Below are 10,838 nucleotides of genomic sequence, written 5' to 3' on the forward strand. Positions count from 1 at the left end.
GGGACGGGTGGGCGGGCTCCTGGCTCCCGGCCACTGGGGGGCGCCCTGCCAGCCCGTACTCCCACGTCCGTGCGCTTCCACGCGTGTGGCCCCAGACGGCCTGCTCAAGGTCATGAGAAGCCGTTGAGCTTCCCGGGCTGCGGCCGCCTGCAGTCCTGCGAACGGAAAGCAAAGGGCAGCCCCAGCGTGACGGACAAGTGACCCTCCGGCGATGGCCCCTGTCCACTGCCCTGTCCGAGCAGTAGCCCTCCTGGTTTCTCCGTTCGTCCATCAGATCGGAGAAGGCGGCAGGAAAAAGCTGTCAGCTGTGTGATGGGCACAGGCGCTCTCATTCCGAGATGACTCTCACACGCGGCCCCACTTTCCTCCTCGAGGAGGGGAGCCACCACGGTGCTGGGTGGTCACTGTTCTGTAGACACGTGCGTGATGAGGGCCGTTTTGTAACAGCTTGGCTCCTGTCTAGGAAAGCCATCTCCGGACACCAGCCTGTCGCCCGTTCCTCACACGTTTGTGGGTTTTTTTTTTTTTTTGTCTTGACAGTTTGGTAACTCTTATTCGACATCCTTCCGAATTAGTGAATGGCCCTTCTGTTCAGCAACAAAACAAATGCACAACGTTAGTGAAGAATAAAACCGCAGCTGCAACTACTGCCTTGCAGCTGACATACCCACTGTTTACTACAAATGCTTGCTCGACTTCCGGAAACTCGAACCTCTCACAGGCACAGGTAGGGAAGATGCAATGGGGCTCTGCTCTTGGATGTTACATTTGAACTATCAGTTCCGGAGAGATTCTTCCTTTCATTGAACTTGGTAACTTCCTAAGATGGAGAGTCCTTTTGCAGCTTGGGAATTCCTCAGTGCACCTGAAGTCTTCAAATTGCTTGTTAATAGCTTTGGTATAGCTTCTGTACAAGCACATTTTTCTGTGTGCAGTAAAGAGGAGATGAAGTCGTGTGTGGCTAACGCTGATGTTGCCTCCTTTTCCAGAGCTCGGGGAACTCCTGCTCTGCACTGGAAGCCCCCAAGCATCAGGACATTGGACTTCCTAGAGCGTTTTCTTTCTGTTACCAGCAGGAAATTGAATCCACTAAACAGACTTTAGGCGGTAGAAACAAACCTTTACCTGAGCAGGTTTGGATTAAAGTAGGAGGTAAGAAAGGGAGCAGGAGATGGGGGCATTGTCTCTCCCCAGGTGTCACATTAGTGGCTTTTGGCCTTGAGGGGGTGGGTGGGAGGCTTAGACAAAAGAACAGAAGGAGATGTTTACATCTTGGAGCTGCTTCTCCCATCTCTTTCCTTAGGAATACTGAACATCGTAATCATACCTAGTGTTGGGCACGTAGAGTTTAGAGGCTCATTTTTCTTAAACTGTGAATAGTAAATAGTTTGATGAATTTTCAGTCCTCTTCAGCTTACATGCAAAACACTGAATAGCTTTTTTTTTTTTTTTCCTTCTTCTTTTATGGCTCGTGTGTGAGGCAGGAGCAGCTTTAGGAGAGGTGGATAACCATAGAAGGACAGTCGGCAGATGGGCACGGGAGTGAGTTGGGAGCAGAAGGCCGTAGGTGATTCAGAACGTTTTAGAGACAAACTGTTGAAGGCAAACTTTGCTGACTTGGGATGTGAACTCTCATTCCTTCTCTCCCTGGAAAATAAGTATTTGACACAGCTCGACGACACAGCTGACACTAAGCTGTGAAGAGCTGCAGAAGAGAGAATGGGCATGGAACGCCACCTGCCTCATGTCAGCCATTTACATTTGTTATGGTTCCTGTGACATATTTCATGCAAAAACACTGCACAGGGTACGAATACTCATATAGCCTTGTACTGATGGCTTGGCTGAAGGAGTAAAACATTACCAGTACTTTTGAATTCCCCTCTACAACCCGCTTGAAAAGTGGTCGCTGTTTGGACATTTCTGTAAAGCGAGTCTTCACCTTAGAGAACTGGCCTTGGTGGCATCTCAAGAATACACATCTCCATGCACAAGTTCGATGCCTGCTTTTCTGTGTTTGATGGAAATGTGACATTTCTCTAGTTGAAATAAAAGCTCTGATGCTGTGACTCCTTTTATGGGGAGAATCACCTACCTCTAAGGTGAAGGCGTACTTGATCTTAAGCCACTTAGATTTTGTCCTCTCTTCAGAGCATGGCTCTTAGAATATCACTTGTCACGTGAGAATATCTGCATAAAAGAGAATCCTTTCCAGGAGAAAAATACCTCCAGCTTTTTTGTTTTTCCCCCCATCCTGAATATTAGAAGAGTTGAACAACTTCATGGTTTCGTTATCCCTAGGTACCTGAACGCTGCTGATTAAATAATATAAATGGGGAACTACTATACCAATGCATAGAAGGGATATTTCAACTTAGTTATAAATCCAGGTTCCATCTCCTACCCTTCTGACTGGGCGCACTAGGACAGCTTGTACTGATTCCCTTCTCTGTGCTACTTGCTCGATAATGTTAGTATCTTGAGTTGAAAATGCCAGAAAAATCTACTCAGCTTGAATGAGGATAAGTTAAGAAGAATGAAAAATTAAAATACCACTTTTTTCTTCTTTTGCAAAGAAGAAGCGCTATGTAAACAAGCAATAAATAAGAGGAATCGAAGTAGAATACATCAGTTGGACACAAATGTAGAACGAAGAGCCCTTGGAGAGATTCAGAATGTGGGCGAAGGCTCCACAGCCGCACAGGGCGCTTGGCAGTCAGCGGAGTCCTCACAGTCCAATCTGGGGGACCAGACCCAGAGCGGGCCCCAGGGAGGAAGGTCTCAGCGTAGGGAGAGACATAACCGAATGGAGAGAGATAGAAGGTAATGCCGGAGGACATAGCCAGGTGGATGTGCGTGTGATTGTTAGACCTGCAAGCCTAGCGCAGAGAAAGCAATACTGGCGCTAGTGCTATATGGAAAGGGAGCAAGGGTGAGCATGAGCTCGGTTTTGCTCAGTGATCGGGGTCCCCAAGGCCACCCCCAGCTTTGATGGTTCTCTGGAAGGACTCATGGCTCAAGGTAGTTACAGCCAAGGCCACTCAGCACAGTCAGCAAAGGGAAGAGGTGAAAGTTGGGGAGACCAGGCAGACGCATTCAAGGACTTACCAAGTAGAGTCACACAGGACACACTAACGCACCCCCAGCAGTGAATTGTGTCAACACATATGAAGTGTTGCCAACCAGGGAAGTATGTTAGAGTATCCCACCCCTGGCCTGGCATACTCTCAAATTCCAGATGCCCCAAGAGGAAAGCGGGGTCAGCACATGAACCATATTGTTGGCCAAGCAGTTTAGGTGACGTGAGGCATTTGTCAGGAAATGGTGGTAGGAACCCTCCCAAGATGATACCAGTCAAGGGCCAACCTTGTAAGCTGATGTTTGAAAAAAGCAATCGGCCCCAGTGTTGGATAACTTGATTTTGCTCGGTTCTTTTGAAGATTGTTGCAGGAGGAAGACGTTAAACAGTTACTTCCATTGTTTGGTCTGTGATTTGTTGGTGTTAGTGGTCTGTGTAAAGTCAAAGAGCAGTGGGGTTTTGTCTGTCACAGCCAACACCACGTTTCCTTGATATGTTATTAATTCGTCATTTAAGGAGCTCTTACCATGTGCCCATTTCTGTCCTGTCCTCAGGGAACTTGGCACCAAGTAAGGTACACAGGTAACTGGGGGCTCCAGTGTTGAGCTCAAGCAGTTCATTTTCCTGTCAAAGGAACACACTAAAGAGAGAGGAGGGGGACAGCTGCTGTGTGGCCACACTTGTGTCCAGCCACATACACTAACTGAGGGACATCCCTTCTTCCTTCTCTCACATTTGGTTAACCAGCACTTACTGTATACCTGCTGTGTAAAAAGCCCTCCCCGCATGCTGATAGTCTCACTCTGGTTCCTCGTCTGTAGAACGGGGTCCTACCTACCTCATAGACTTGGGATTGGGACTCAGTGAGAGGGCATAGAGAGTGTTCCGTTTGGTGCCTGCTGGTGAAGAAGTAGCTGGTACATGCCAGTGGTGGTGGTTGTCACAGAGCCTCTGGTTGGAATTCTAAGTGTGCGGTTATGAAGATGACTGATGACCATTTTGTGTAAATCCAGTGTCAGTTTCCTTAAGACGTGGAATGAGTCATACACATGACAGTAAATGTAATTCGCAGGACTTAAAGACCTTCCAGAAGCTTCAGTTGTGAGCGGTGGTTGCAGGATGTTCCCAGCTGGTGGTCTGTGACCTGTTCTGAATCAGGCCCCTTGGAGAATCTGAACTCTGAATGAGCTCCCCGTACAGTGCTTGCCACCTGGAAGGCGAACAGTGTGATCTGTTGAATGTGCCCAAAAGTAGCACAACCACAAAATTCTGCTTCCAATTTCTGGAGTTTGTGGACCCCTCCCTGATCTGGAGCCTGGTCTTGTGCCTGGTCCCTGAGAACTCAACCAGGAAAATGCTCCAGAGAGTGTGGCCAGGCCAGGGGACAGGAAGGGCTCTGGGCTACTCTGGGGCTGTGGGGAAGTGGGACTCAGAAGCCCTCATAATACAGTGGTCAAGCCCTCAGCTGCTAACCAAACAGTCAGTGGTTTGAACCCACTGGCTGGGCCACAGGGGAAAGACCTGGCAGTCTGTTTCTGTAAAGATTGACAGCCTGCGAAACCGTTGGGGCAGTTCCACCCTGTCCTCCAGGGGTCCTGTGAGTTGAAATCAACTCGCTGGCAGGGGGTTGGGTTTGGGTTTGGGTGTGACTTCTGTGCAGGGATGACTGCCTCCCGAGTGCTCGGTGGCCTGGCTTCCTGAGCTCCTGTTCCTTAGGGTGATGTGCCAGGAAGCCTGTCCTTTGACACCTCCATTTTTGCTTCAGCTCCTCTGTGTTCTTTGGGTGTTGACTAGGCGCAGAATCCGTATTTGCTGTGATGAGTTGAATCTGTTGGTCCCGTTCTGCAATGCTGAGACAGACAAGGCCACGACTTTGCAGTGGACAACAGCCTTCTTGAAGTACATTCAGGAGAGACACGGAGATTCTCTCAAAAAGGTCAGTGTGGAGTTAGGCCAAGGGGGTTGTGAATTTTCACATCTGACCCATTGATGTTCTGTTTATCCTTACTCCTAAGAGATCCCAAACTCTCCTTTGTGTTTTGAAGTCTGATATCGAATACTGAGTCCCATAGGAACAAAGTTCTGCTTGCTGATGATGGAACAGCCCAGGTCTTGTTTCTAAACAACAGGATGTAAATGACTCTGAGCTACCAGTCAGCTCAGATTCCAGGCACCCACTGTTGATGGAGTGTTGTCCTGGAGCTTGGTGGCTCCGGAGACATACAAAATGCGGTTTTTGTCCTCAGAAAAGTTGAGTTGGTGAAAGTGATGAAAGCAAAAAAGAACAGCAGGGGGGAAAAAAAGGTAGATAAATGCCTGAGAAACAGGCTGGATTTTAGATGCTTTAGGAGGTCAAGAGAGAGACCCATTTCTGGGGCTGGATGATCGGGGAGACCCGGGAGCTCCAGGTCCCGCAATGTGGGCATCACTCCTTTGGTCCTCTCCCTTACGCTGTGGTTCCCAGTGGGTCACAGCAGATGTGCTGGGTGTTCAGTCTAAATGAGAGTTGAGTCTGTCCATTGGAGCTGAGGTGAGAGGCTGGTGGCATTCACTGGATGGGCTCTGGATTCTGGTGGTTGGGGCGAGTGGCTTTGTAGGGTCCCAGTTTCAACCCCAGCGTTTCCCACAGGCTGCACCTTGGCCCAGCTGCCCTGCTTGTGGCTGCCCCAGGAGTCTGACAAGGGAGCAGTGCTCCCTTTTTGGAAAGGGTACCTACCAACAGCTGTCCAGCTCCTCCCACAGCTGACAGTCCTGGCCATGCTGGATGCTGGGCTGCCCCTTTCGTGAGCCTTGTAGTGGAAGTGCCTTGTCTATTCCCCCTTTCTGTGTTACGTAATTTCTGTCAGTGCCCACTTTTCACTGTATGTGCAATTGGATTATTTAAAGTGTATTCCTCATTTTGTGCCAGATTTCCTCTAATTGGACCGTTTGTAGTAACTTATGACACAGATGCTCTTAACACTTGGCAGTCTAACTCAGTTGTTAGAGGTGGATTATTGTTTCAGTAAAATGAAGCTTTGTATTTTTAAAAATGATTGAATGATTGGTTCTTTGTCACCTACCAGCCGTAAATTAGTGTTGATGTAATTTCTTGAAGTATGACTAGGACATTTTACAACTTTTAGAAGTAATAAAGGCTTTTGTTATTGATCTCTAGGTATTTTCAGAGACTAAATAGATTAACAGCTAGTTGATGCTAGATTACACGCCAGACACACACACACAACTAGCGCTTCAGCAATATTTCTGAAGTTGAATGACATTGGACTTGGGGATTGTCCTGGGCCAGATCATCAGACCTTGAGAGAGACTAGAACAGAAGTAGCCTGACTGGCAGCACTAAGCTGTTTCCTTAGGGACTCTCCTTCGAGCTGGCGTGGACATACAAAGCAAAACATAGCTTAAGCCACCGTTTCCACATGTACCGTGCAGTGACCTAGACTGCACTCAGCTGTGCAGCCACTCCCCACCTCCTCCTCTGAGCTGTTCCTCTCCAACTCAAGTGAGCTCACTGCCCCTGAGGTTCCCACCAATCTTCCAATTACTATTGCCACTTCAATCCCACAGAGAACATTTACAAAGGGCATAATACTCAAGGCAGGTTTTTTTTTTCCTTTAAACTAGTTAAGCTAAACTATTGTTTGGTTTTAAGACGACTTCAGGGGATATTTTTGGCTTGAGGTTTAAAGATTGTCTTGGGATAATCCACCTTCCATGGCTCCAGAAAGTCTAGAGTCCATGAGATTTGGAGATTCTGTGCTGTATTTTGCCCCCTTTTGATCAAGATCCACCTATGGAATCTCTGATCAAAATGTTCAGTCAGGGTAGCTGGGCACCATCCAGGTCTTGTGGTCTCCTGGTGAAGGAGGCAGCTGTTCGTGGAAGTGTTAGTCACATTCCACTTCCTCTTCTCCATCCTCCTTTTTCCTCTGTTGCTCCAAGTGAATAGAGACCAGTCACTGTGCCTTGAACGCTGCTTACAAGACCCCAGGCACTAAGTAACGAACGAGGTGGTAGAACAGACAGCACTGAGCACACTGGGGTGTCCCATGAAACCGTGACCCTCAGCCTCCCAACCGAGGAACCAGATGCCACCAGGTGTTGGGTTGTGTGGGAGCGGCCTCTGCAGCCCCTCGCTCTTTTCCATTGGTTGTAGTTCTGTCTGTCACTCAGCTTTTTACAGGTGTGCCCCTTAGGGATAGTGTGCTTATTCCTAAAGGTGCGGGGTAGGAGAGTTGTAGGTGTTGGCCCTAAGCTGTTTCCGTGCTCACTGCATCCGTCTGTTTCTTCCTGCGGGAGCCAGGGCTGCTTGGAATTGGCAGGCAGTCCCTGGTCAGCTGGAGACAGCAAGTGGCCAGGTGGGTCAGGCAGTATCAGATGTTCTCATGAGCTGGGGGAAGGTAGTGGTGAGGGCATGAGGCTGCCCAGTGCTTCTTTGGACTGAGGGTTAAGGAAGGCTTCTGGGCCAGACCCACAGGAGGAGGGGGGGCTGGCCAGGGCAGAGCAGCAGTCCCTGAGTCCTCCAGGAGGGACTACCTTGGGGAGGGGGCATGGGGCTAGCAGTCCTGGAGTCAGTCAGAGAGGCAGTGACGACACCGTCCACCGTCGGAAGGGTGAGCAGGACAGAGCTGGCCAGCTGGGGTGTGGTTCTCAGGGAAGACTGGCCCCAGAGGTCCTAAGCAGGGAGTGACAGGTTACAAAGGGCTCTCTGGTGTCATGTGAACAGGGGGTGTAGGAAGGCGAGGCTGGGGAGGGGCTGCAATGGCTCAGGTGAGAGGTGGCCTGGCCAGGTGGCAGCAGAGGAAGAAGAAGACAGAGTTTCAGGATGTCTGCTGGTGCCAAACGAGGAGTCGGGGCGCCTGGGGTTCCGGGCTTGCGCCGGTGAGGGCTCTGGCTGATGGAGAGCCTGGGAGACTGGGAAGGAGTTAAGCTTTCAGTGTGGGGACGGGGTATGGGTGCTGAGAATGAGGGAGAAGTTGTGGCAGAGAGCTGACGCACCTGGAGTGATTGCTCTAATGAACACAGTGGGTGAACGCCTGTCCAGTCACGGACTCTCCACTGCTGACATTCACCACGTGTGCACACGCAAGTGCACACACACACACGCGCGCATGGTTTCAGAGAGACTGCACGAGCTCTCGCCTCACCGTGTTTCTGCACACGCCTCCTGAGAACAGCCCCAGCTCGGCCCTGTCCTCATCCTCACTAGGCTGTAGTAACCCTCCCGCCTCATCTGCTACCCTGTCACTTTTGGGTTCCCCACAGTTTCTGAAACGACTGCTCATGGTTTCCTTTCCAGATCAGTGTCTCACCCCGGCTGCTGCCTAGTGCTGGGTGCGACCCTTCCTTCCCTGTCAGCGACAGCTGTCCCTCCCACCACCACGTTTTGTTAAGTGCAGTTGTCCATTTGTACATTTTGAGTGCATGTTTCAGTGGCGTTAAGTATGTTCGCTGGCTATGTAACCATCACTACTGTTTGCAGGTGGTTGTTGGGTGAGACAGACCTGTTAGCAGGAACTCCCGCTCCCTGTCACCAGCCCCTGGTGATACCAGGCTCCTCCTCTCTGCTCTTCCCTCTATTAGCGGGACCACACGATGTTGTGACTGTCTCACTTCAAGGTCCATCCAAATCCTCGGAACTCTTGTCTCCATAGCTGAGTGATACTCCAGTGTGGATGGGCACTTGGGTGGTATCCGCCTTCTGGCTGTGGTGAACATTGGTGTGCACGTCCCTGTCTGAGTCCTGGCCCAGGTATCTCGGGTGTACACCAGGAACAGAATTGCCGGGTCACATAGTAACTCCATGTATAACTTTTTGACAACCTCACACTGTTTTCCAGTTATTTTTACTATGGTGACACTTTGAAGAGTTGAGGCCACTTGTCTGCAGGATGGCCTGCATTCTGGGTGTAGGTGACTCACCTTCTTTGTTGTGATTTAAATTTGTTTATTGTGATACAATTTTAAACTTACAGAAAAATTGCAAGAATACCACGAAGCCTCCTGCAGACCCAGGTTACCCAGGTGGACCTGTTGTCATATGGCTGCATTTGCTCTGTTCTCAGTCTCTCTCTGTGTAGGTGTACCCACACACACACATTTTAAAATTCTTTTCTCAATCGTCCAAGGGGTAGATACCCTGCTCTTTGGACCCACATACCTGGGTGTGTTTCCTGAGCACAGGAACACCTCTTAGGTGACCAGGATGCAGTGGTGAAATCAGGAGATGACTGTTGGCAGGAACTGTCACGTAGTGCATAGTGCACATCTGGCCTGTCATCCCAGTAGTGTCCCCTGCACTGTTTGAGGATCTTGTCCTGGATCTCCATGGTGTTGCGCTGTCGTGAGATGCCATTTTGAGTCTGTGATGTAACCTCAGAAAGGCTCTCCAGGTGACTGAGCGACCCGCTCCACCTCCCTGGCTCTGCCCTTCCCTCCCACACCCCTCAGTTGGATGACCTTGACTTCTGCTCCTGTCTCTATCATCTGAACTGGGGCCACTGCTTTTGTCATGTCATGGTGGGTGTCACCCCTGCTTGTCTGAGGTCAGGTCCTTATTGTACCTTCAGCCTCTGTTGTCACTCTGACTCTAATTTCAGTTGTCGTGGTTCTCGTCCCATGAAACCCTGGGGTCTTGGCTCCCCTCTGCCCTGTCTGCACTCTTGGCTTCTCTCCTCTGTTCTCATTTAGGTCCACTTCCAACAGGCTGTTGGCTGAGGGCCCTGAGTGCTTTGTCTTGTGCCGACATCATTTGTCCTCTCAGCACCTGACACACCTGGTGCACTCGTCACCTGGCATCCAGAACACTGTCCTGGTGTCCCTCCTCCCTCAGAGACAGCCTTCTCTTTTCCCTGCTTCTTGTCCATGGAACTGGGTGGCTGAGGGAACTAGAGCCTTGTCAGCCAGCTGGGTGGCTTTGCCAAGTCCCACCCATCCCCACCCTGTCCGTGGTGGGGATTGGCTGCCTGGCTTGGTGGTGGCATAGGGTGGGGTCCTGCCCTGCAGACTGGCACCAGCTCATACCTGGCTCCAAGTCACCTGGCCCTCGGGTCACCTCCTCCACCCCTCTTGTTCTGATGAGTTCATGGTTTTCATTCCTGTTGTCATTTTAGTGGAGTTTGAGGAGGAAGGAGGGCAAACACACGTTTCTGTTTCTTAAGCTCTGTCTCTGGCTCTGCTTCATTCTGTTCCTGAGCTGCATGTCTGCTGGGGTGGCCAGCCCCTCTGGGTGTGTGTGCGTGCGTGTGTGTGCGCGTGCGTGCACGCCTCGGGGTAGCCAGCTCCTCTGGGTGTGTGTGTCTGCTGGGGTGGTTGGCCCTCTCTGGGTGTCTGTGCTGGGGTGGCCGGCCCCTCTGAGCGTGTGTGTCCTGTGGGAAGCCAGCCCACCCTGGGGGTTTGTGTCTGGTGGGGCGGTTGACCCACTGTGGGGATTTGTGTGTGCATCTGCTGGGGTGGTCGGCCCACTCTGGGGGAGGTCTGCTGGGGTGGTCGGCCCTCTCTGTGTGTATGTTGGGTGGCCGGCCCCCTCTCACATTGTGTGTGTGTTGGGGTGGCCGGCCTTCTCTCTGCGTGTCTGGTGGAGTGGTCGGCCTCCTCTGTGTGTGTGTTGGGTGGCTGGCCCCCTCTCTGTGTGTGTTGGGTGGCCGGCCCCCTCTCTCTGTCTGGTTGAGTGGTCGGCCCCCTCTGTGTGTGTCTGGTGGAGTGGTCGGCCCCCTCTGTGTGTGTGTTGAGTGGTCGGCCCCCTCTGTGTGTGTCTGGT

General features: G+C 51.1%; 1 protein-coding gene across 1 annotated transcript in view; it reads left to right on the plus strand.

The window, feature by feature from the left end:
- Positions 1 to 211: 211 nt before the first annotated feature.
- Positions 212 to 10,838, plus strand: part of TCFL5 (transcription factor like 5) — a 14,049-nt gene continuing 3,422 nt past the window's right edge. Inside the window, exons 1-5 of the mRNA XM_007954707.1 lie at positions 212 to 300; positions 541 to 727; positions 990 to 1,152; positions 2,577 to 2,823; positions 4,874 to 5,015. Coding sequence (XP_007952898.1) covers positions 212 to 300; positions 541 to 727; positions 990 to 1,152; positions 2,577 to 2,823; positions 4,874 to 5,015 — 828 coding nt within the window. The remainder of the gene's footprint in view (positions 301 to 540; positions 728 to 989; positions 1,153 to 2,576; positions 2,824 to 4,873; positions 5,016 to 10,838) is intronic.

Source organism: Orycteropus afer, unplaced genomic scaffold, assembly GCF_000298275.1.
Source record: "Orycteropus afer afer isolate SDZICR_OR568_19922 unplaced genomic scaffold, OryAfe1.0 scaffold00469, whole genome shotgun sequence".
NCBI lineage: Eukaryota > Metazoa > Chordata > Mammalia > Tubulidentata > Orycteropodidae > Orycteropus > Orycteropus afer.